This window comes from Elephantulus edwardii, unplaced genomic scaffold, assembly GCF_000299155.1.
Source record: "Elephantulus edwardii isolate Elephantulus edwardi_28Jun2011 unplaced genomic scaffold, EleEdw1.0 scaffold00019, whole genome shotgun sequence".
NCBI classification, from domain to species: domain Eukaryota; kingdom Metazoa; phylum Chordata; class Mammalia; order Macroscelidea; family Macroscelididae; genus Elephantulus; species Elephantulus edwardii.
This window is the reverse complement of record NW_006399769.1, coordinates 18,845,915-18,872,926: the sequence shown is the minus strand read 5'-3', so window position 1 is coordinate 18,872,926 and position 27,012 is coordinate 18,845,915. Positions and strand designations below refer to the sequence as shown.

Below are 27,012 nucleotides of genomic sequence, written 5' to 3'. Positions count from 1 at the left end.
AAATATGTGAGACGAAGCTTTATCATTGTTGGCTTCAAAGAGCACTCTGATTGTACCTTCTCCAAGATATACTCGTTTGTTCTTTTGGCAGTCCATGGGATGCTCAGTACTCTTCTCCAACACCATAGCTCAAAGGCATCAATTCTTCTGTCATCCTTATTCACTGTCTAGCTCTCAAAGGCATAGCAAATGATCGGAAAGACCATTGCCTGAATCAGATGCACCTTAGTCCTCAAACTGACATCACTGCTCCTCAATAACTTGGCAAGGTCCCTAAGTGTAGATTTTCCCAATGCAATACATCTGATTTCCAGACTGCTGGTATCAAAGGTGTTGACTGTGGTGGATCCAAGTAAGATGAATTTGTTGACAGTTGCAATATTTTCTCCACCTGTAATGATGCTACTTATAGGTTCTGTGGTAGGAATTTTTGCTTTTTTAACATTGAGATGCAATACATATTGAAGGCTTCTTTGATCTTCTCCAACAAGTGATTCAAGTCATCCTCACTTTCAGCAACCAAGTCTGTGTCATCTGCATAACGCAGGCTATTGATGAGCCTTCCTTCAATCCATCAGGATCAAATGATGGTGGATAAGTAAAATACCTCTTTCTCAAAAGGTGGTTGTTGTTAAGTGTTGTTGAGTAGAGTGGGATTCATAGCAACCCTATGAACAAAAGACCTGAGCCCTGTTCTATAACTATCATCATTTCTCTGTGTTCATAGTGTTTCCAGAGGTATGTGTTTAGGAAGTAGATGCCACTCCTGCTTCCAAACCTGAATCAATCTAGGAGCTCCACCAAACACTATCTATGATGGGTAACCATTACGGCATTCTCAAAATCAAAAGGATGCATATTTAGAACCCTGTCTTCTATCACTAATACTATGAACATCTTTCCTAGTGCTCATTTTGAAGAAACTCTTTGAATTCTGGCTTCCAGAATGCTAAATATCAGACTCGTATTATAAGTGGTCAAAGTTTATTTTTTGCCAACTTTTCCCTCCCTTGTCTCATAATTTGGCTGAAAAGGAGATCATAATTCTATTGTTGTTGAGCAGGAATGCAGTGTTTCATTTTTGAATCCTCAGTGGCTTCACAGTACCTGGTCACTTAGGGAACTTAACGTTTGTTGGATAAAACATATTATGCTGTTGATGTGTGCCACTGAGTCAGAATCGACCCAAAGCCATCTCTTTAGTGTGTTTTCAGAGGCAGTAAACAGAATGAGAGGAGACGGCCCATCCTTCTTCTGCAGAGAAAATGGTGGATTTGAACAGTGTGCTACTGGGATTGCAGCACAGCTTTTTACCCTTAGGCCACCAGAGCTCCTCAAATATTTATAGTATTTAAAAACTTAGGAGAATTCTGGTGGCATAGTGGTAAGGAACTGTGCTGCCAACCCAACGGTATGTACTTTGAACCTACCAGCAGCTGCAGGTGGAAGATGGGCAATCTCCTGTGTAATTTATTAGTCTGAAAACCCACCAGAGGGTCAGCTATGGGTTGGTTCTGACTCCGCAGTGTACCCCAGCCCTTTTGTTAGCTAACTAGTAAATTCTCTTATCAAGGACACCTATCAATCAGCAAACTTAGTTGTGCTAAGGATAATTAATAATCTGTACATAAATAATAAGGATATTATGAAAGATAAATATTGGACACTTACTGCCTCTGAAAACCTGCTGGAGGGTCAGCTATGAGTTGCTTTTGACTTGATGGCCCAAAACAACAACAGGTACCAAATTATGACTAGGTACAGGCTTCAATTTGATAAAAAAGTTCTGTATGAACGTGACCAGTCACTGCCTCTTCTCGGGGTAAGGGTTCTGATAGTGTAATGAGCTTGGAAGAGTTCCATGTACTTCTAATACACATCTCCTGGAAGAGCTTCAGATTTTGGAGGTTAATGACTACATCTATGCATAACTAGCACATGTTAATAAGTATTTTCCAAAGGAAATGTCCGATTGACAAAATGTCTACAGTGAAAGAATTAAGATAAACTGAGAAAGGAGTTATAGAAAACAGTACAATGGCTGAAGAACAAAAGTAAAGGTGTATTTAAGGAAGCTTACTGTTTTGGGGAAGACACATGTTTTTATCAGTGATACTTGCTCTGTCCTTACTGAATTTGTCTATTTCTATATTACGGTCTTTGAAGGGTAGAACTGACCATAATAATTGCAAAAAAAGTTTTCTGTGTATTGAATGCCAGATATGTCAGTTAACATCCTGATAAAGCAAAAATGAGATAATTTGGCAACTGAATAAAGAAGCATGGCCATGGCTAGCACTTGATCAAAAAAGGGAGTCAAGTAATTGACCTCTTTCCTTTTTGTCCTTAAAGGGCACAATGTGGCCCACTGCTGTGGAAGTCAGGAAGCTGGAGTCTGAATTTCAGAAGCGTAGAGCACGTCCTCTGTCAACACTACTTTAAAGAGCAAATGAGATAATATATGGAAGTATTTCTTTAAACCAGCACTCCAACTCTTAGTGAATTCTCTTTGATCTTATAATGATACGGAATCACTTTGAAATAAACGGAAGAACTGGCCTCACTGCAGTTGAGTCGGAGCCGACTCAGCCGACTCTCCGGTGGGTTTTTAGAGACTGTACATTGCACAGGAGATGGTCCATCTTCCTCCTGTGGATCCACTGGTAGATTGACACCTACATCTCTGAGTTGGCAGTGCAACTCCCCATATACCAGGCCACGGAGCTCCCTTTCAACTACTCAGTTATTATTTTAAAAAAGGAAAAATATTACTATTTTAAAATAAAAATTTAGTTTCATATTTTTTATAGAACTTGTTCTTTGGCAGGTAACTTGTTTTATATACAAGAATGATCTGTTGTCCTTATTCTAGCTATTTATGTAACTACACAGGTTTTAATTGTATAAACAATAGTTTGGAAGCACATTTTCTTATTAATTTGAGGATTCATCAGTGGCAATCATGAAAAACAACTGTAGGTCAAGTAGCATCACACACACACTGCTTAGGACAGTTGTTTCAAACATGGGGTCAGGATCAATTTAGTAGGTTTTGAAATCAATTAATAGCTCAGATCAACAGTTTCTTAAAAAATTACCCAAATAGGACTCCTCATCCCAATTAAGTAGGATGCATCCCCTTTTGCCAGCCCCTGCTCCCCCCCCCCCCCCCCCCCCCCCCCGTATAATACATTGTATGAGTACTGGCAGTGATAGGAAGCAGCAGATTTCTTACGCAAACTTTGTTAAAAATGTGTGAAATACAGAGCTCTAATGAAAAGAAGCTAATGTCTCCCATCTCAGGGGAAGCCCTCAGTGTTAAGGAATTCATCTTGACCACCCAGCAAAAAGCAAGATTGCTATTCCCTCCACTTTCATCCTCAAGCCATGGGAGAAGTGACAAAGTCTATATGCATAAATTATTACTGGAGATCACATTCAATCTAAAAACATCTTAATGAAAATAAATATAATTCGTAGTAAGAATTCAAATTATTGAGAGTACTAATGCTAACTGGCAATAAGCCACTGCGGTGGAAAATGAGGGTAGGACTACGGGAACTCTTTGAGGCTGAAAACTCTGTAAGACGCTGTGAATGGGAAGCATGCAGTCCTTATTAGCACAACGCTTTTCATTATGTGGCTTCTTCAGAAATGTTATTAGGTACTTGAGCTGATTCTTCAAAAAGCAGTTATCTCACCTGAGGAAATGGTTCCGCTGACGCAAGCAGCACATTTTCTGGCTTCAGATCACAGTGCACAATATTTTTAAAATGTAGATTCCTCAAGGCCACAAGTATCTATTATTAAAGAAAAAGATTTTTCAGCACTTGAATGAACAGTTTCTAACCCCAAACTTGATTTTTGAGTAGAGTAAAAATTGGGATAGTTCACTGCATTTCATCAAGATTTAACTAAAAGTGTTTTGTTCTTTAAGGTTAATGACTCCCAACAAATGGCAGTATGTAAAAGTTCTACCTTTTCATTCTTCTAATTCTTATTTTGTAGTTTCCAAAAAGAGTTGAGATACCTGAGTGACCATGAATTTAGTAATTCGTTCTGGAAGACGACTTTTCTCACTGGACAGAATCATTTCTAACATATCTCCATGCAGCTTTTCCATTACTACAAAGACCCGCTCAGGGGTTTCAAACATACATTCCAGGTTGACAATCCCAGGATGGTGCAAATTCTAAAAACAGTTACAGGATAGTCATATCATCAACTCAAGGAGAGAAACTTTTTTACTATGCAAATATCTAACACTGTTATAAATGATAGTTTATATATATAGGAAACACATCACATAGAAACATACTGCATAGAATACCTTAAAACATACAAAAAAGTTAATCAATAAAAAAGCTCACAGATTACAATATTTTCAAGTTGTAGAACAGGGGAATGAATGCACCAAAAGAATGTCTTCCCAATTTGAAAGTGTCCCCTTTCCAGCACTGTGTTTTTCATCTCTTTTATCTTTGGACATAGCTTTAATTTTATGCAAATGATTAGCTTAAATAGGCGCTGACTGGCAAATCAAATTTAAACCAAATTTATAAGAACTTTGTTTATTCAAAACGAATTTGTAAGGCCTTTGCTTAATGTTCTTTTAGAGTCAGAATCTTCCTAACTCCATTGCATTCTATGTTTCCTGAGCACTAGCAAGTTAAAGGGATTTCTGGTGGTGTATTTTGTAGATTATAATCCTACAGGCTATGGAGAGCGAGCGAGCAGGATATAACCCAAAACCCCACTGCAGTTTTTGGTGACTCATTGTTATAAAGCTTAACAAGAGTATACTGCCTCATCTTTCTTTTGCAGAGCAGCTAGTGGGTTAGAACCAAAGACCTTTGGGTTAGCAGCCCAACATGCTACAGTGACTTTGGGAAGGCTAGTCTTGTGGCTATACCAAGATAAATGTCATCGTCTTTTTACTTTAAAAAAAGCACTCTGCCTTTGTTCTACTGGTAGAAAAACCTTCCTCAAAGACAAATATGACTTGTCAATCTTACTAAAAACCTTTTCAATGGATTTTTATTTTTGGATATAAAATCCTTTTGCCTGAATTCTAAAACCCTCATTTTCCCTATTCAATCATTTTCTTTTTTTATCCCTGTTCAACCCTAAATATATTCTATTGGTCCAAGTGGTAAGAATATTTTAAATTAAAATATTTTTATGCTTTTTCATTAATATGGGAACTAATTATGTAGAATTAATTTTTGCCAATGAGTCTCATCTCTAAAATTATTTTTAAAACCCAAAAATCCTTTAGCTGAATTTTATACCCTGTCATCTCTCCTTTGAACTACTACAGTAGTTTCTATCACACTGTCCATGAACAGCAATACTTATTATGCTATAATTAAATTGGAGCCTACTAATAAATTCCACGAGACGTTGTAACTTGGTAATTCAATGTTGGAGTAATAGTAGGTATTTTCAATAAAGGAAAGAAAATGAATGAATGCAAAGAAAAGCAGCCCTCAAACTCACTGTTGTCAAGTTGAAGCCAACTGATGGCTGATCACTCCATTGGTTTTCCAAGGCTATAAATTGTTCAAGAGGACTGCCTATCTTTCTCCTGAGGAGCCGCTTGCGAATTTGAACCACCCAGCTGGTGTTGCCTTTGAGTTAGCATTACAATTCCTTACAGACTCTGCCACCAGAGAGCAAAAATGTAAAAGAAATGCTTACTAATCAATGTAAGGGGAACTCTTTATGGCGTGGCCTGGTGGTGACTTAGAGCCTTAGATATGATCCGGTGAGTCTATTCTAATAATGATTCATTTTATTAACTCCCCTAAGAATTCACTTTTAGATAATTAGTTGTAATTTCTGTAAATTCTTTTATTAATCTTCTGCTTTCGTGGCTTTATTTAGTCTTTTAAAAATATTTTTGATTGTGATTTTAATGAAAAAGTTAACAGAAAAGATGTTCGTTCATTTGTGCACACTGTCCTCCTTCCCCTTTCAGCCTCCTCCCTCAGTTCATTTTATTTAAAAAATATTCATTCATTGTTGCAAGTCTCTAACTTCTTAAGGTGCTATCTTCAACCACTACTCCCTCATTCTCACTGCTTTCAAGTCAGAACCCGATCATTGCTGACTATTCAGTGGTTTTTCTGAGGCTGTAAACTGCACAGGAGAAGACGTCTCATCTTTCTTCATCAGAGCACCTGGTGGATTTGAACTGTCTGTCTTTGGATTGGCAGTGTCATTCCTTATCCCCTAAAGCCACCAGATCTCCCTGTCTTCTTCTATAGTTTTCCTTAATAAATTTGACGCTGTTAATTGTGGTGGTGTTAAGTGCTGTTGAGTTGGAACTGACTTATAGCCAACCCTCAGAAAGTTTTCAAAGGCTGTAAAAAAAATGAGAGGAGGCTTCCCTTCCTTTTCCTGCAGAAAAGGAATCCTGTAGATTCAAACTGCCACCAGATCTCCTATCTTCTGTGTGGTAGCTGTTAGGTGCCTTTGAGTTGAGAATGGCTCCTACTCAAATAACAGACCTGGACCCTCCTGTCCTATCCTGTGCCACCCTCATCATTTCTGACACAGTAAGTTGTCCCTGGATCCTTTATAAATTTGAGGCTGTTATTTGGTGTACTGTAATTTACATTCTACCACTGTTAAAATATCCTTCATTTCTTTAGGGTATTTTCTTCTGAATGAAATCTTGTCAGGACATGACCCCTCTGGCTGTCTTTTGTACTGTGTAGGAGCCCAGGCAAGGTGTTCTGCTGTAGCACTGACACACGCTCGGCTATTTATACTGTGGTGCCCCTTCCTGCATGCATCCTTATACCTCTGCTCCATCGTCACTCCTTTTAAAAAAATTTGGCCTATTTTATGGGTTACTGGTTTACTTTGCTTCTTTTTTAATTAACACTAGTGAGTGCTTTCCTGTGTATCACTTTCTTGCAGCATTTGAGTAGTTTAAAGCTGGGGAAAATGGTGCATTTATGTCACCATGCTGAAACCAGAAGAGTCTCTTTAAAATTTCTGATAATCAACATGATTAAGTTTTCCCTTTAATACAGGTACCAAGGTGGTGTAGCCTTTGGGTTAGGAGTGAAACTTGCTGTGGACTTTACTACCAGAGCACCCACTGTGAAACATTACTAGTACTGATCAGTAAGGTAAAAGCTACGCAACGAATTAAAAGACATGCACACGTAATAATTTAATTTACTGGATATTAGGAAAATGATCCAAAGATCAAGGTAAATTTTACTTTTCTCAGTAACGCTCAAAAAAGGTGAAAATGTTCAATGAAAATAAAAATACATAATACTTTGTCATTTCATGGGATTTAGGTCAGTGCCAAGATTATTTTCAAAATGTATCTATCTATCCAGTATAGTTAACAATTTTAATTTGCTTGGTTCCACAGTCAACACTCTTGGTAGCAGCAGCCAGGAAATCAAGAGAGGAATTGCATTGGGAAAGTCAGCTGTCAGGGACCTCTCAAGAGTACTGAAGAGCAATGACGTCAGGCTGGAGACTAATGTGTGCCTGATCCAGGCTACAGTCTTTGCAATTACATGATATGCATCAGACAGTTGGACAGTAAATAAGGATGATAGAAGGAAAATTAATGCCTTTGAGCTGTGGTGCTGGTGAAGAGTGTTGAATATACCATGGACTACTAGGAGAACAAACAGGTTTGTCCTGGAGAGGGTGAAGCTAGAATGCTCCTTGGAGTCCAGGATACTGAAGCTTCGTCTGACATACTTTGGGCATGTTGCAAGGAGGGACTGGTTCTTAGAGAGGGACATCATGTGTGGGAGAGTGGAGGGACGGCGCAGGAGAGGAAGACCCTCGATGAGATGGATCGATTCTGTGAGTGGAATGGTGGGAATGATTGTGTTTGAGACAGCGAGGTTGGCACAGGACAGAACGGCGTTTAGGGTTGCTATGAGTCACAAGCGACTCGATGGCACATAACAACAACAACAACAACAAATCCAGTATAGCAGCAGTGGGAATTGAGATGACGCTATCAATGACTTCCCAATGAAATATGGCAGAAGTACCAATGTATTAAAGCTTCTGCACTCAGAGATTTAGAATTAAGTTTTAGAATTAAGTTTCTGTCTTCATCCTATACTGTTTCTTTTCTTATTTTAAGAGATTAATTACGAAAATGTGATGGTTTGTATTTAAGGTAATATTGACCTTTTTCAAGTTAAAAGAAATTCATTCAGATGCCTGGTATTGAGATAAAAAGTTATAAGATGAAAACAAATTTTATTCTTCTGAACACATTAAATAAATGTGCATTAAAAATGTGTAATAAAACATTAAAAGCAGTATTTTTTTACCTGTAAAATAGCCACTTCATTACGGAGTTGACTTTCTTGTTTTGTTGGAAATCTCATTTTATCAATTACTTTAATAGCCACATCCCTTCCAGTCTTTCTGTGTTTTCCTAGTAAAAGAAAAAAGGAAGGAATAGCAAGTTCACAGCTCAATAAATACCAATATCTTTACCAGGAAATTGTCCATAGCATGTAATTTATTTGCATTCAGTGATGTTGCCTTCTTCTGAACCATTTTTATTCTTTTGGCATACTTTCATTTAACATTTCATTCACCTTAAGTGAAAGACAACGCATATCCCCTCCATCTTATCTACTTTAATGAAGGCTGTTTTATTAAGTCAAAGGGCCAGGAACGTCAATGAATATGTTTGCTGAAAATAACCTACCTTGTTAACTAAAAAAGAGTTAACTATCTTGACCTACAGTACTGGAATCAGTAAGACTGACTCAGGACAGGGCAGGCTTCCGAGCTGCTGTACAGAGGGTCGCTATGAGTCACAGGTGACTTGACGGCACGTAACAACAACAACAACAACATCATCATCATCTTGACCTAGTCTTAGTGGTCCTGTGAAGGCAAGAACTTTGTACTACTTTCATTCTAGGTTTGGTAAATCACAATTGAGTGACTTAGTCACATAATATCTCCTCATCTTCTTTCTTGGTCCTTCTATTTCAGAATCAATAAAGGCAGAAGCTTGCAACAAATAGCCATTCCCTCATTCTCTCAAACGAGTTATCTTGCACTTATTGTACACTAGACATTGTTTCAGATTCACCCTTAGAGTGAATCTTATAAAAAAAAAATAGAAGACAAACCTCACTTCTGTTTACTACTACCGCATCTAGCCTTAAGTTGCTCACCACTGACTTTTGCTCATGGTCTATCTCCTTATGTGATAATGCAAGGTGGCTACGATTCATCCTTGTGCCTCTAAACCATCAAAGTGCTTCTCTCTGTTAGCTTTCTGTCTTCCAGTCCTATTTGTCACATTTCCCCACACCTTCACTTTTGTGTCGACCGAACTTGTGTTCAAGCTTCAAGGCTTAATGAAAGAGTTTCCTTTAAGAAGATTTTTGTATCCTCGTCCTTACCAAATCATCAAATAACTTCCTCCTTGGTGCCCCTGTCACACAGCATACATACTTCTATCCTAAATACTTGAAAGTTTATATTATTGTTTGCCACCTGAGCCAGATAAAACAAGCTTGGAAGTAGGAGTGGCATCCACTTCCGTAAATAGCTTGCCTCCGGAAACTCTATGAACCTGGAGAAAAGATGAAAGTCATGCAAGTGTTGAGGACTTTCATTCATAAGGTCGCTATGAGTTGCCTACTTCTTGATGGCACTTAACAACAACAACAACAACAACAACAACAACAACAACAACAACAACACTTAAACCAGAAGCATAGACTAAGGGAAGTAAGGGTTTTGCTTTTCTAGCTCCTAGCTGTATTTGGCATATAGCAGTCATTCAGACAATGTGTTGATTTTACATGCATTTATAACATTTATAGTTTGCAAATGTGCCCATTTTAAGAAGACAGCATAAAAAAATTAAAAAAAAAAAGAAGACAGCATAAGACACTGTTAAAATATAGGACTGACATGGGGGTTAGGAGAGAAGAGGAAGAGTGGATAATGCCTGCACTGGAAGAGATGAAGGGAAGAATTTTCTGAAAGAATGTACAATGAGACATTATGACAATTAACAATCTGGAACAAGAAGTGCATTACAAAGTAGAGAAGGGAGCAGAAGGTGGGGGGAAATGTGCAACAATGAATGAGTAAATGAAAGCAAATTTTTCTGTAAACTTTCGTTAAAAATCACAATTTAAAAAAAAGAATACTGGACTTCATTGACTGAGGTGGGAGCTCTGGTGGTACAGTCTGTGAAGGGCTGCGCTCCTAACCCAAAGTTGCACTGCTCTGCTGTGGGGTCTACGGCCTCAAAACCGCAATGGAGGTGCAGTTAGAAGTTGGTTCTGACCACACAGCAATGGGTTATGCCTTTTTCCATCAAGGAGGCAGAGAACTGTTCGGGGTACTCTGGGATCTTACCAAATTTGCATGTTTGTCTCTAGTCTTTCCAAGTAGTCAAAGACTTTTATGACCAGTCCACTTAAGACAGGTGTGAGGTATTTTCTAATAAATAGTTACTCAGAGAATATGAAATCATATACAGGAGACTAGGGCATAATGCAAAAATGGAAGATTACCATATCAGACACAGAATGGATTACGTCCTTGCATAACTGAGACTCATGGCCCAGCCAAGCTGACACAGGAGCTTAACCATCAGCTAGCTTTCCTCTCCTCACTTTGATACCCTCCTTACACTTTGATGCTGATTACTGCCAGACACAAGCCATTAATGTGCCAAACAGTTGGATATATTTTTCTTTTTATTATTAATTTTAATGAAAATTTACAGAGATTTTGGATTTCCATTCGTTTTTTGTTTCACTTTTCTCCCTGCCCATGCCAGGCCTCCCCCGCTCCCAATTCACTCTTCTGTTTGAAAAGGAAAAGGAAAATTCTTTCATTGTTATATAATCCCTCCCTCCAAGTCCACTCCACTATATAGCCTTCGTTCTGGACTCCTGTCATGACAATAATACCTAATCATATATACCTTTTAAACAGTTCTCTCTCTCATCTGTTTCAATGCAGTATACATAATTTGTCCCATCTTTCTCATTCTTTTAAACAAAGTTTTAATTTTTTTCATTGTTGCAGTTTCTTTCCCCTCCTCCATCCCTACCCACACTGCACCCCTGTTCCAGATTACTGTCATGCTTATACTACCTAATCATATATTCTTTTACAGTTTCCCCTTCATCTGCTCAAATGCAGTGTTCCTATCTCTCCACTCTTCCAATTCTTCCCCCATCATATTTTATTAATAGTGATGCTATGCAGTATTTGTCCTTCTGTGACTTAGATATTTCACTCAGCATAATGTCCTCTAGGTTTCCCCATTGTGTAATGTTTTACAAGTTCTCTGTTTTTCAATGCTGTGTAATATGCCAGTGTTTGAATGTACCATAGTTTTTCTATTTATTTGTTTGTTGATGGGCACTTGGGTTGCTTCCATCTCTTTGCTGTTGTGAATAATGAAGCACTAAACATGGATGTGCATACGTCTGAGTCATTTTTTTAGGGTATATAGAAACTAGGATACTGAAGCTCCATCTCACATATTTTGGGCACATGGTCAGGTGGGACCTGTCCTTGGAAAAGGGCATCATGCTCGGAAGGGTACAGGGATAGAGCAGGAGAGGAAGATTCCAGATAAGATGGATTGATATAGTAACTGTGGCAAAGGGGGTAGGTGTGTCAGAGTCAGTGAGACTGGTTCAGGACAGGGTAGGCTTCAGAGCTGTTGTACATAGGGTCACTATGAGCTGCAGGCAACTGAATGGCACATAACAACCCTCCCACTCCCAACTCCCCCAGTAGTGGAATTGCTGGCTCAAATGGTATTTCTATTTCCAACTTTTTGAGAAAACACCAGACCGCTTCCATAGTGGCTGTAACATTTTACATTCCAGCCAGCAGTGAGTAAGAGTTCTGATTGCTCCACAACCTTCCCAGCATTTGTTGTTTGCTGGCCTATTAAAACTGTGCTATTGTTGCTAGGGTGCAATGTGGATAGATTTTTTTAAACCATTGTTGTAAATATCAGGTAAGTGTGAATGGAATAGGTGTACCGAAAATGCAGGTCATTTTCACTGCTTTGGCCATAGCATCTAAAACAGTGCCTTAAAGGATTAATGTGTGTTCAGTAAAAAAAAGGAACAGAAGTAAAGGTATGTGGAAATATAATAAATAAGGCTGGAAGGCAGAAAGTAGAGCAGGAGAAAGGGTACTGAGTGAGAGGACAATAATCAGAGGTGAGGTTTTTTGTTTTTTCAACTTTAAGAGTGGAATGAAAGAGAGCCATATTGGAAGCATAAAAGCTAACCAGAAAAAAGAAAAAAGAAAAAAAAAAGCTAACCAGAAGACCAATACAGCAGTTATAACAAGAATGATAGGATTTAGAATTTCCTCTGTATCTGGTATCAAAGCTTATCTAGTATTTTTATGTGCATTAGGAATCACTGATCTTAACAACTCTGTGAGTTATGCCAGTATGGTGCTAGTCTAAAAGTTGGTGTTTTTGAAAGCTGTTACAGTAAGGGCCATCTGGTCTCCAACTGCCTTAACTCTAGACACATGGTCTTGCAAATTATCAAGACCTTTTTAATCAACAGCTAAAACAGCAATACCAGAGAGCGCTCTGCACACTCGAGGGTGTGTGAAAACCCCAACACAGGCACATCAGGCGTGACTGTGTTTGTGTTTCCTGCTGCATCCAGCCTAGCTCAATGCTCACCAGTTTCTACAAAATCCTAGCCTGCAAACCTACAGTCACATGAGTCATTCCCCTGAGGGGGTCTGAGTCCCTTGAGGACCTTTTAGCAAATCTTAAGATCCACCGAACATAGAGGAATTGGGGAACTGAGCCACAGATGGAGCTGTTATGGACTTCTACAACTGTTTAAGCATTTGGAAGTATGCTGATCTGAGGCTTCTCATAAACAGCCTGCTATTAATCTTAGCAGGACAAATTATAAAAAAACAGCAGGGTAGGTTTTATTAATTCTATTTAACAGATGAAGACTGTGAGGTACGAAGAAGTTAAATTACTTTTCCGATACAATCCAGGGAGCTCTGGTGGCCTAGTGGGTAAGAAGGTGCACTGCTAACCCAAAGGACGTGGTTAGAATCCACCAGCTGCTCCATGACAAAAAGATGGACAATCTCCTCCCATGAGCCTCTGAACACTCTCTGGAGGGTCAGCTGTAAGTTGGTTCTGAAATGATGGCACATAACAAAAGTACTATACAGATTTTAAGATACAGAGCTGGGTAAGAATTCAGGCTGATCTGTGCCAACAACAGACAAATGGTGCTGGCAAACTAGTAGGGAGTATACTTTAATGAATAAACTCACACACAGCCCATGTGAATATCAAACCATTTCCCCCCCTCACATCTCTACTTGTGTTTACATAAGAAGAGATAATGACTATCTTTTTATAAAAAAAAATTTTTTTATTATTTTTTGTGTGTGTACCGTCAAATCGGATCAGACTAGTACAGGAGGAGACTGCCCCTCTTCTCCAGCAGAGCATCTGGTGGATTCAAATCGCACACCTCTGGGATTACAGTGCAGCTTCTTGCCACTAGGCGCCACCAGAGCTCCCTAACAACTACCTTTTTAAGGTTTGCTATTAAAGTTGGAAATGAAAATGTTTAGCTGAAAGAACAGAAAGTAACCTGAGAGGAAAATGGTATTTGTAAAAGTTGTTTTTAAATTGCACAATGTGCCTATACAATGTACAGAAATCACTTACCTCCATTGTTGCTGCTGTTGATTGCCTGTGAGTCGAGCACGACTCATAGTGATCCTATGAACAAAAGGCCTGAAGCCTTTCTACAGCTATCGACATTTATCAAAGTTCATAGAGTTTCCAGAGGCATGTTCTTTAGGAAGTGGATGTCACTCCTGATTCCCATCTAAAAGATTAAGTGTTGCCATTTTGACCCTAATAAAATTTAGGAAAGTAATACAGCATTGTCTGCATACGCAGAAGAGATTATCATGGGAACGCACACTTACCTCCATAAACAATGCCAAACTGGCCTGAGCCAAGCACCTCATCGGCAAAGATCTGGTAAACGGTACTGATGTCCTGGTCAAGAGAAAATAAGCAATCAAAAGAACATATTCCTTATAAAACTTTATAAAATTCTTGACTCTTTTTATTAAAACTCATTTTTGTTTTTATGTAAGAGATAACTAATTTTAATAAACTACAAAAGTATTTTATGGAATATACTCTTTTACCATCATATTTTAGGAAAGGTTAAACTGAGTTTTGACATGACTACTAAACAAGCAAATATAACCGTATTGTGTAAGACTGCCTTAAAAAAGAGCTTTGAATAAAAACAAACACTATTATCACAGCAGTGATCTATAAAAAGTAAATTAACATTAAACATTTAATAATAAAGTTTTAATTATCTGATCATTTAGAGATACCTTAAATCTTGGATCTGAAAAAAACCCTCAGCTTCCTATTACTGGGATTAGGTTGATTTTGAAACTATGAGGAAAAGTTAGAAAAAGCATGGAACTCAAACCAACTTCTTTCTCCTTTTGGCCTCTTTTCTTTCCTCCTTCCCTGCATTCCTGGGTCACTTCCATTTTTGGGGACAAATAGTGGTTGCTGCAGCCAGAACATTCACAGACAACATTCACTAACACTCCCTTAGCTCTTCAGCCAAGGTTTTCTTTGTGTTTGAGTCCATACACAGCAGGCTTCTCATTACCTGAAATAAACTACTTTATACCTTACAACTACTATTTACTTAGTACTACTCGATGGACTGCCAAGAGAACAAATATGACTTGGGAGAAAAATGTAGCCAGGCTGCTCTTTGGAGGCAAGGATGGTGATGCTTCACCCACGTATTGTAGGCATATTTTCAGGAGGTGCTGTTATGTGGACAAAATGGTAGCAAATGTGGAGGGTCAGCAAAAGAGGGGAAAATCCTCAATGAGATGAATTGACAGTGGCTATAGTAACAGTTTGTTGTTTTTTTTTTTTTACCATCTCAGGAACAGATTTGAGGCTTTGAACACTAATGAACGAAGGCCAGATGAGTTGTGGGAGGATATCAAGGGTATCATCCAGGAAGAGTGCAAATGGTCATTGCAAAGACAGAAGAGGAAGAAAAGACCAAAATGGATGTCAGAAGAGACTCTGAAAATTGCACTGGAGCGCAGAGAAGCCAAAGCACAGGGAAGAATTCAAGATACTAAAGAGTTGAATAGAAGATTTCAAAAGGCAGCACGGGATGACAAAGCAAAATATTACAATGAAATGTGCAAGGAGTTGGAGTCAGAAAATCAAAAGGGCCGAACTCGCTCAGCATATCTTAAGCTCAAGGAACTGAAGAACAAATTCAAACCTCGAGTTGCTATAATCAAGGATGCTTTTGGCAGAATGTCAAATGATCCCGGAACTATTAAAAAAAGATGGAAGGAATATACTGAGTCACTGTATCGAAAGGAATTGGAAGACACAGAAGAATTTCATGAAACAACATATGAGCAAGAGCCTATGGTGATGAAAGAAGAAGTTCAGGCTGCTTTGAAGGACATGGCCAAAAATAAGGCTCCAGGAATATGGTATACCAATTGATATATTTCAGTTAACAGATGCTGCCCTGGACGTGCTCACCAAGTTGTGCCAAGAAATCTGGAGAACGACCAATTGGCCAACTGACTGGAAGAGATCGATATTTGTTCCTATCCCAAAGAAAGGCGACCCAACCGAATGTGGAAACTATGGAACAATTTCACTGATTTCACATGTAAGCAAGATTTTACTGAAAATTATCCAAAAATGACTAGAACAGCACATCAACAGAGAACTACCAGAAGTCCAGGCTGGTTTCAGAAGGGGTCGTGGCACTAGAGATATTGTAGCTGATGTTAGATGGATCTTGGCTGAAAGCAGGGAATACCAGAGGAATGTCTATCTGTGCTTCATTGACTATGCAAAGGCATTTGACTGTGTAGATCATAACAAACTGTGGCTGACTCTGAGAAGAATGGGAATCCCAGAACACTTGATCGTTCTAATGCGAAACTTATACTTGGACCAGGAGGCAGTCGTCAGAACAGAGCAAGGGAACACTGCATGGTTCAAAATTGGGAAGGGCGTACGCCAGGGATGCATCCTATCTCCATACCTCTTCAACCTATATGCAGAACAGATTATCCGGGAGGCTGGGCTCTATGAGGAGAAATGTGGGGTCAAGATTGGTGGACGATTTATCAACAATCTACGTTATGCGGATGACACAACCCCTGCTTGCTGAAATTGAAGAGGACCTGAAGCACCTGCTGCAGAGTGTCAAGGACTGCAGCCTGCAATATGGATTGAGGCTCAATGTCAAGAAGACAAAGATTCTCACCACTGGACCAATCGGCAGCATCAGGATGGATGGTGAAGAGATCGAGATTGTACACCGCTTTAGTCTGCTTGGCTCCATAGTCAACAGTCTTGGCACCAGCAGCCAGGAAATTAAAAGGTGCATTGCCATGGGAAAGTCTGCTGTTAGGGACCTCTCCAAAGTGCTGAAGAGCAGTGGTGTCTCTCTGGAGACTAAGGTGCGTCTGATACAGGCCATAGTCTTCGCAATCACCTGTTATGCATCAGAGAGTTGGACAATGACCAAGGAGGATAGAAGGAGAACTGATGCCTTTGAGCTGTGGTGCTGGAAAAGAGTACTGAGAATACCATGGACTGCTAGGAAAACAAATAGATTTGTCCTGGAGAGGGTTAAACTGGGTGGCTCCTTGGAGGCAAGGATTCTGAGGCTCCGTCTAACTTACTTTGGACATGTAGTGAGGAGAGACCGGTCCTTGGAGAGAGACATCATGCTTGGGAGGGTAGAGGGACGGCGCAGGAGAGGAAGGCCCTCTATGAGGTGGATTGATTCAGTGACTGGGATAATTGGGATGGGAGTGTCAGAGACAGTGCGATTGGCACAGGACAGAGCGGAGTTTAGGGCTGTTGTACATAGGGTCGCTATGAGTCGCAGGCGACTCGACGGCACATAACAACAACAATAACAACATAGTAACAGGCTCAAGCCTATCAATGATGATGAGGATGGAACAGGATAAGCAAGGTTCAGATTTATGGTTCAATGGGTCGCTATGAGTTGTCAATTAGATGGCACTAACTACATGTGTTGGATACTAGTATAAGGCAGTATATTGAGGGTAGTGTATGCACGGCTTAGTAAAGTTAAAAGTATGAACTCACAGACTCCAAAGATAGTAAGAGAGTTGCTATTGTTGTCAAGTGCTGCTGCTGAACAAATTAACCTTAGAGAAAAAGAATATTTGATATGTTTGTTGATTTGGAATTAATGGAGACCCTACATGTGCAGAATGGAGTTGCACTCCAGAGAATTTTCAAGGGTGTGACCAGTTAGAAGCAGATCATCAGGCCGCCGTCCAAGGTGCTCAAAAAACCCATTATTTCAAGAAGCTGCACTGCAATCCCAGAGGTGAGCGGTTCGAATCCACCAGATGTTCTGCTGGAGAAGGAGGGGTAATCTCCTCCTGTACGAGTCAAAGCTAATTTGATGATTCATACACACAAAATAATAATAAACAAAATTAAAAAAAACAAAACCTAACCAAAAAACCCCCATCGTTTTTTGGTACATGACATCAACAACATAGTATCACACATTGTTTACTCTTTGCTATAGATTTATTTTTATGTTTCTCTTCTAAATCCCTTAAGTGTTAGTTCTAGTCATTATAAATTAACTAGCTATCACAGAACTTAGTATATAATTGGAGCTCAGTAAATAGTGGCAATAATCATAAACATTTTTAAAATTAGATCTAGGGAAATACCTTTTTACAAAAGAGACTGAATCCCCAGGAACTTAAGTAGTTTAAGAGTACCTAAATTATGATTAAATTTATGACTTAAGAGTACCTAGTAATTATGATACTAGGATTTGTGGATTTACGTAGCTACTGAAGTTATTTGATATTTATAGGTATGTTCCTAGTGTGTTCCAGGCACTAGCTGGACATGCACTTAACATGCATCCTTATTTAGTTCACGTTAAAATTCAGTCATGTAAATGGTATTATAATCAGTTTACAAACGGAGAAATTGAATCTTAGGAAACATAACTTGTCTTGGAGATTGTAAAAGCCTCTGTATCCCTGAAGAATGAAGAGGAGATGTGAAAAGGGAACCCTTTCTGACCCTAAATGCCATTTTAAAGCCCAGGTTTCCAAGATGTTGACGAAATGTAAATGATCATCAATAATACCAAAATGCTAAAACTAGAAAAATGTCCCTAGCCATCAGATTCCATTTGCCATATGAGTAGAATATGAGTTGGAACTGCCCCCTAGAGGACCGTCTGGTGAGTTCTCAGAGGCAGTAAACTGCACAGGAGGAGACTGCCCATCTTCTCCACCAGAGCAGACAGCAGACCGGAACTGTGTGTCTTTGGGTTGGCAGTGCAACTCCTTACCATGAAGCCACTAGAGCTCCCCTAGGATCCATGCAAGGGTCAAAAAAGCAGCAGCTCTCTTAAACAGCTTTTCTCTATAAAGCCACTAGAGTAATTCATGCTCTCCCTCCCCCCTGAAATAGAGAAAAGCACATGCTCACTGATGTCCACAGCGGTATACCTTACACTTGTGGTCAGCTGGCTCCACCCATGGAGGGCTGACCTGCTGGGTGCCTCAAACAAATAAACTTGCTTCCAAAAGTGCATTTATGTCATATGTATTATTATATACAAAGTTTAATTAAGTAGTATAAACAATTAGTTATATACTACATAAGGCAACGGTTATGGCTATCTATGAAACTAAGTTGTTCTGGGAATACACGGATGAGGCACTAACCACAACTGTTAAATTTCTTGTGAGTAAATAAATACAAAAGATTGGGGGAGTAAAAATCCAAGAGTCTCTTCTTGGAATGTTTCACAAATATCTTTGGCTCTACTTAAAAAAAGACAAAAAGTCTTAATTTTTTGAAATTATGTATGTAGCTGATGCAGAAAACACCAAGTAGAACTCCACTCGACAAACCCAGACTTAAAACTGCGACAAAAAGCAAATGCTATCCAAATATATGATCAATACCATATGGGATTTTTTAACTTGATAAGAATAATTTTTTAAATGCCTTCCACCTTTAAGCAATTTTTGTTTGATCAAATTTTGGTTCTAATAAAATTGATAGGGAAGCATCCACTATCAACTCAATGCTGTCGAGTCAAAACCAACTCCTATTTGACCCTTCAGAAGGTTTTCAGAGGCTGTAAATAAATCATAAAGGAGGAGATTGCCATCTTTCTCCCATGGAGCAGTTGGTGGATTTGTACTGCCTGTCTGTGGACTGGCAGCCCACCTTCTTACCCATGATGCCAAAAGTTTCCTCGACTCTATATACTGATTATACTCTATATACTAATTACCTCAATATGTTGTTATTATGTACCCTTGATTTGGAACCAATCCTCAGCTGATCTCCCCACCACTTGATATGATTAATGTTAAGAATTCCAAATAAAACACATATTCTTTTTAAATTAAAAAATAAATAATTTAAGAATAAATGATACTAGACTATTACTAAGTACTGTACTCTTTCAGAGAAACGAGGATCTTTCTTTCTGGGTCAGCAGAGAAATTTTGAAAGGAAATGGGATTTGAGTTATTCCTGGAAGGACAGAAAGGATGTCTGACAGACAAGCTAGAGGGCAGGAGTAACATCCCATGCAGGTAGGGATCAAAATCTTAGAAATTCCAACAGTATTCACGTATCACAGAAACAGAATAGGTATATGCCTCAAGAAGAAGAGGAAAAACCAACAACTTCTGTCAAGGAGCCTTCTACAAAGCAAATGAATAATTTTCTGACTCCCTTTCCTAGGCTTTCTTCCTTCTAATCCAGGGGTTAGCAAACTATAGCTCATCGTCAAATCTGGACTGCTCTGACTTATTTTTTTAGACAGCCCATTATCTAAGAATAGTTCTTAACATACTCATTTATTTGCATATTGTTTATATCTGCTTTTTAGTTACAAGGGCTGAATTGAGAAGCTGTGTCAGAGACCCCACAGCCTGAAAACGTCAAAACATTTTTCATTTCCCCTTTGCAGGAGAAGTGTAACAGTTCTCATTTTACTCAAAGGAGCTCAGGTGGCTTAGAGATAAGGAGCTCGCTGCCAATCCAAAGGCACACAATTAGAATCCATCAGTTGCTACAAAGAGGAAAAGTAGGCATTCTCCTCCCATGCAATTTACTGCCTCTGAAAACCCTCAGTTCCAACTCAATGGTACACAACAATAACACTATAGTCAATCCCCTGAATCACCCACATTTATTCACTTAAAAGTTCCGTGTTTTGGTATGAACAGACACTTCACCAAAGAAGACATTCAGATGGTCAACAAGCACATGAAGAAATGTTCAAAATCCCTAGCTCTAAGAAAGATGCAAATCAAGACAACTATGAGATATCATCTCACCCCAGTCAGAATAGCAAAATTTAACAGAACAGCAAGCAACAAATGCAGGCTAGGTTGTGGAGAAACTGGAACCCTTATTCACTGTTTTTTGTTCTGTCCAATGGTGCAACCACTGTGGAAAGTGGTGTGGTGCTTTCTCAAAAAGTTGCAAGTAGAGATACCATTTGACCCAGCACTACCACTACTGGGAATATACTTTAAAGAGATCATAAGCGTCATCTAAGCAGATATATGCACACCCATGTTTATAGCGGCTTTGTTCACAATAGCAAGGAGTTGGAAACCTAAGTGCCCATCAACAAACAAATGGATAGAGAAGCTGTGGTATATTCACATAATGGAATACTAAGCTGCATTGAAAAACAAGGAACTCATGCAATATTATTCAAAATGGGTGAGCCTGGAGGACATTATGCTGAGTGAAATATTTCAGTCACAAAAGGACAAATACTGTATGGTTGCAACTGTTGTAGAATGAAGCTGACATCAGGGAGGGGGTAAGACTGAGAAAAACTGGATAAATTATGTTTACTGCATTGAAGCCGATGAGGGAGAGAACAGTTTAAAAGTAATATATTTTAGGGCATTATGATTATCATAAGAGTCCTGAATAAGGGTTGCAGAACGGAGTACACTCGGAGTGGGGGTGGGAGGGTGCGTGGGGATTGTATACCAGTGAAGGAGTTTTTCTTTTGCTTTTCAAGGAGAAGAGTGAACTGGGGGCTGGGGTAGGGTGGGCGGCGAGAAAAGTGCAACAATGAAAAAAATGGAAATCCAAAATCTTTGTAAATGTTCATTGAAATTAAAAAAAAAGTTCTGTGTGTCCTGCTGCCACCTTTTTGCTTATCCTGTTCAACCTGCATAACATGGCCCCTTCTTCCCCCTCCACCCCTGCTTGCCTGTCAAATATCCTTCCAGGCATAATTCAAATCCCAATTCCTATACAGACCTTTCTCTGCTGACCCAGTAAGAAACTCTCTCTTTTCTGACGGAGCATAATACTTGGCAATATTCTAATGTCATTTATGAGAAAATGAATGTATAAAATTTGTCTTAGTTTCCTTGTAAAGCAGAACTCCTTAGGGAAAAGTCCACATTATCACCCCCAAAATCCAGTATAATGTCTTTATGCAAATTGCTTAAAGCTTTGGGCTATGAACCCATTTTGCTAGTAAGATTTTCACAATTCATTTTCCTTACTTTTACCACTCAATTTGCACACTTTAATTGAGATTATTACTTACCACATTTTCCTGGATCTGACAATTAGATACAGAGATACTAGTAGACAACTCTTCTGTAAAATATAAGAATAATATATGAGAAAAGAGTAAAATTGTAAATAACTGACTTCATAAGGTTAATACTCACTGATAAGAAAAATTCCCATAGTATTTTAAATTTTAATAAGAAAATAACAAAACTTAGAATAGAGTTAATACAATTGCTTACATTTAAAAACCTATAAACAAAATTCTGATCTATTAGCAGAAAACCAGACAAAGAAACAGAATCACAGGAATGGTATCTAACGCTTTAAAAATTAGAAAGAGTTAAGTGCTGAATAAGAAAACTTTCCATGTCTTGCTATTTTGTTTATAAAGTTTCAGGATGATAATGCTTGGATTTTAAAAAACATAAATATGGTTTCTTCTGGGAAATTGGAGGTGGAACTAGGGAACAAAGATTTTAGTTTTTAGTGTCTACACTTCTGTATCATTTATCCAAAGACTACTGGCAAAGAGTATTGGCCAAAGCCACTTAATACATCATGATTTACCCAAAGAACACATCTGCCTTGGAAGATGTACAGTCCGAGTGCTCCTTAGAAGGAAGGATGGTGAGACTCTGGAAAAGTAGTGAGTAGGCCAGTGAAAGAGAGACTAACCTCAATGAGACTGGTTGACACAGTGACTGCAGCTGCTGGCTTAAGCATTGCCGAGATCGTGAGTTGGCGCAGGATGGCCAGGGTTTTGTTCTGTTGTACATGTGCAAGGATCTTCCCTGATAACATCTAACAACAACTACTACTATTATACAGCTTACATTTTTTTTTAAAAAAAAGTATTACTGTCATTAAAAAATTAAACAGCTGTTGTTAGGTGCCATCGAGTCAAGTACAACTCACAGCGACTCCATGAATAGATGTGAACCCTGTCCTATCCTCTTCCAGCCTCAAACCACTGACACACTCAACCTCATTGCCATGGTCACTGTGTCAATCCACCTGGTTGAGGGTCTTCCTCTCTTTCCTATCCCTCCACCTTCTCAGGCATGCTGTTCTTCTCCCATGAATAACCTCTCCTAGCAACATGCCCAAAGTATGTGAGACGAAGCTTCACCATCTTCACCTCCAAGGAGCACTCTGGCTGCACCTCCTCCAAGACCTGTTTGTTCTTTGGGTAGTCCAGGAGATGTTCAGCACTCTTCTCCAACATAATTCAAAGGCATAAATTCCTCTTCTGTCATCCTTATTCACTGTCCACCTCTAAGATGTATAGCAAGTGGCCATGGACTGAATCAGGCACCCCTTAGTCTTCATATTGACATCACTACTCCTCAATATTGGAAGGAGGAGTGGCATCCACTTCCGTTAATAGTTTGCCTCCGGAAAGCCTATGAACCTCGAGAGAGGATGAAAGGCACCCAAGCGTCGAGGACTCTCCTTCATAGGGTCGCTATGAGATGCCTGCGACTCGACGGCACTTAACAACAACAACAACAACAACAATCCTCAATAATTTGGAGAGGTCCTCAACTATAGACTTTACCAGTGCAATACATTTCCTATCTCTTGACTGCTGGTACCAAGTGTACTGACTGTGGATCTAAGGAAGAGATAACTGTTGACAGTCTCAATCTTTTCTCTAACATGATGATGCTTGTTGCCTACTGGTCCATCCAATGGTGAAAATTTTGTATTCTTGATGTTGAGATGCAATCCATATTGAAGGCTGCAGTGTTTATTAACCTGCTGCAGCAAGGGCTTCAAGTGTTCCTCACTTTCAGCAAGTAAGGTTGTGTTATCCACATAATGAAGGTTACTGACGAGGTTACTGATCCTCCAATCCTGATGCCACATTCTTCTTCATGGAGTTCAGTTTCTCAAATAATTTGCTCAGCATACAGTTTAAATAGATTCTGAGAAAGGATACAACCCTGTCACATACCTTACTGAACTTCAACCATGCAATGTTTCCTTGCTCTATTGGCACTGAAGTTTCTTGATCTAAGTATATGGTTTCGCATGAGCACAATTAATTGTTCTGGAGTTCCTATTCTTTTCAATGTTAGCCATAGTTTGTTATGATCAACATAGTCAAATGCCTCCACATAGTCAATAAAGCACAAACAAACATTGTTCTGGTATTCTTAAATAGTAGGTAAATCTATATAATGAGATTGAAATATATCTAATGCATACTAGAATAATGAATAAAAACAAGTTATATACCAGCCTAAATATTTTAATTTTTTCCCCCTCAAAAAGAAAAGAATAAACTGTATAGGCTACCTTTATCCTCCATCATCTTTAAATAAAAAAAAAACAACTAAATTTTCAATCATCATTTTCTGGGGAGCAGGAAGGTAGATGAGGGACAGACAAGAGAGTGTGTTGTATAGGGAGGCCTTTCACATCCTATTACTATAAATGTCTCTATTACTTTGATCAACAGAGAAAGTAAATGTAGTACTTTAATGATAGACATAATACTGATGTTGTGTAACTATACATAGCAAACCAACAAGCAGAACTTGATGCCAAATTAACTGATAAGGAAAAGGGCAAAAATAAGCAAGAAAGTAGATGTTTAACATATATAACTTTTTTTATAGTCCCAAATATAAATCTTTTCTAATAAGGAAAGCTAAGCAAATCATACAACAAAAAGAAGTAGCACATCTGCCAAATGCTCAATTTGAACATATTAAGACAATAAAAAATAATTTTACTAAGTAAATGTGTTAACAAGTGAGAAAAAGTACAGCATCAACTAAGGACTGTGTAGTTTCTAAAACATTGATTCTTAACAGATCCAGTTTCCTAGTTCAGAACTCAGTTATTTCCTTATTGTCAAAAGACTTCAGTATTCGGCTCCATCCAGTTCTAATTTCTATTGATTTCAAGGAGAACCCTGCTCCACAGAAGTTGATACAAGGGCGGCAGCAGCAGCATCAACACAGTAATACCATCTACCAAGTGTTATGCACTATGCCAAATGCATGATGGCTATATATTATAAAACCTACTTTAGACCAGAAGACTATAGAAAGAAAGACCAAACTGTTGCTAGTAAGTATCAGAACTAGGCCTTCATTCTCTGAAATCCTTACTCCAATGCTTTCACAATTCTATCTCTAGAGACCTTAACTCTTAGGAGAGAGGGTGGAGTTCCTATAGACGGCCATGAGAGGGTTCCTAAATCCTCAGAAATTATAAATAAGATTTGTGTTTATGTGTATTATTTTCTGAGGAAAAAGTCCATAGTTTCATTGAGACTTTCAGAAGATTCTGTCCAAACCTCTAAAACTTAAGAGCCACTGTGAAATATCTATGTATATACATCCAAAGAAAAATTATTAAATACCTATCCTGCATATGACCAAGACTGTCATCCCTTTGATGACACCTGTCTCCTCAAGTAGAGTAGAATTAGCCTTTGTTCCTAGTTCTTGACCACATGAGGCTAACAAGGGTGGGCTGACTAGACCAAGAAGAACCATCTGAGGGTCTAATACTGACTAAGCCTCAAGAGGCATGAAGTTCAATTGTTTCCTTGGTGTTATGGGTGAATATCTATCCTTGGGGATGTCAGCATGTATGCTGGAAATAGAGAAGTATGGCTCCGACACCGCTCCTTGATCTCAACCTAAGTGTTTGTACCTTTTCTACCCCCTACTAGGTTACAAGATAGCCTTTTCTCTACATTTGTGTCATTCCAGCCATTGTTTCCAATTAGATTTTTTTGTTCTGTTTTGTTAAAATTGTTGTGTACCATCTAATCGGACTGGAGGAGATTGCCCCTCCTTCTTCGGTGGAGCATCTAGTGGATTCAAACCGCATGCCTTCTGGACTGAAGCGCAGCTTCTTGCCACTAGGCCACCAGAGCTACCTTCCAATTAGTTTTCAGTCTGATCATCTGCTGAGAATTTGTAATTCCACTCTAGATATACTTCATACAATTATAGTTAAAATGTAGATGCTGATTCATTAAACTTGGGATAGAAAGGAAAATTCTCAACTGGGGATGAAAATGGAATGACCAGCTCAAAGCTACTGTGTCAAGTGATTATCACATATAAGATACAGAAATTCAGGTAGCATAATGAGTAGGGAGGTATGCTGCCAATCCAAGGGCAAGAGGTTTGAATCCACTAGCTGCTCAACAGGAGAATGATGGATAATCTGTGAATTTACTGCCTCTGAAACCTGTTGGAAGGTCATCTCTGAGCAAGTTCTGAGTTGATGGCACAGAACAACAATAGACAAAAAGAGAAAAGGTCCCTGCTTAGTGAACACCAGGTAATGTGTCTAAGAGAGAAGACTTACACAGGCAGCTGTGGCTGAACTGATCAAGGAAAGTAGGAAGAGATTTCCACAGAACAAAAGTGGCTTGTAGAGTGGGATGCATTATCCACATTTGGTATCTGAGTTGGTCCCAGGCTCCCTGAACAGGTTTGGTGCACCTAGTCCCTACCATATAGCTCTACTCCTACCTGAGAGCGCCAATATCCAGACAGATCAAGTTCTTCTACCATGGAATCTCTGCTCACACTTCCTATGCATATTTGAATTCCTCTTTATAACATTTTATAGGTTTATAGCCTACTAGGAAGCAAAATAAAATACTGGTAGCATACTTAGTCCAGTGAAACTTCATGGATGCCAAGCACCATTCTTAGCACCTGATAGGCCCTCTTTTATGTAATATCAACAGCTCTACAAAGTAGGCATTATTAAAGGGAGGGAAAACATTTATTATCTAAGCTCAACAAAGGAGCTCTAATGGTACAGTAAGTAATGTACTGGAGCGCTAACTGAATGATCAGCAGTTCAAATTCACCAGCTATTCCTTGAGAGACAGATGGACAATCTCCTCCCATAAAGATTCACAGCCTTAGGGAGCTCTGGTGGCCTAGTGGCAAGAAGCTGCACTGCAATCCCAGAGGTATGTGCTTTGAATCCACCAGAAGCTCTGCTCTGTTGGAGAAGGAGGGGTAATCCCCTCCTTTAACAGTCAGATCAGATTTGATGGCGCGCGCGCACACACACACACATTCTTAGCTTTGGGAACCTGATGGAGGGTCACTGAGTCAGAATATAAGTGAAAGCAATAGGTTTAAGTTCAAACAACTAGTGAGTGGCAGAGCAAAGATTTAATAGCTACACAGTATGACTGATTCTGGGGCCTCACTCTAAGGGTTTCATGTATACACAATAACAAAATTTCACAGAGAATTCTCATGATATGGGTATATGAAAACAAGCTTTAAAAGAGCACTGAACAAGGTTGCATAGAGAAGTGTACT

General features: G+C 39.0%; 1 protein-coding gene across 1 annotated transcript in view; it reads right to left on the bottom strand.

The window, feature by feature from the left end:
* PRKD3 (protein kinase D3) overlaps window positions 1-27,012 on the bottom strand; it is a 138,073-nt gene that overhangs the window by 5,036 nt on the left and 106,025 nt on the right. The window contains exons 11-15 of the mRNA XM_006882391.1: window positions 21,726-21,778; window positions 13,999-14,071; window positions 8,328-8,434; window positions 4,031-4,192; window positions 3,702-3,800 (exon numbers count right to left, since the gene is read on the bottom strand). Of these exons, the coding sequence (XP_006882453.1) occupies window positions 3,702-3,800; window positions 4,031-4,192; window positions 8,328-8,434; window positions 13,999-14,071; window positions 21,726-21,778 (494 nt within the window). The remainder of the gene's footprint in view (window positions 1-3,701; window positions 3,801-4,030; window positions 4,193-8,327; window positions 8,435-13,998; window positions 14,072-21,725; window positions 21,779-27,012) is intronic.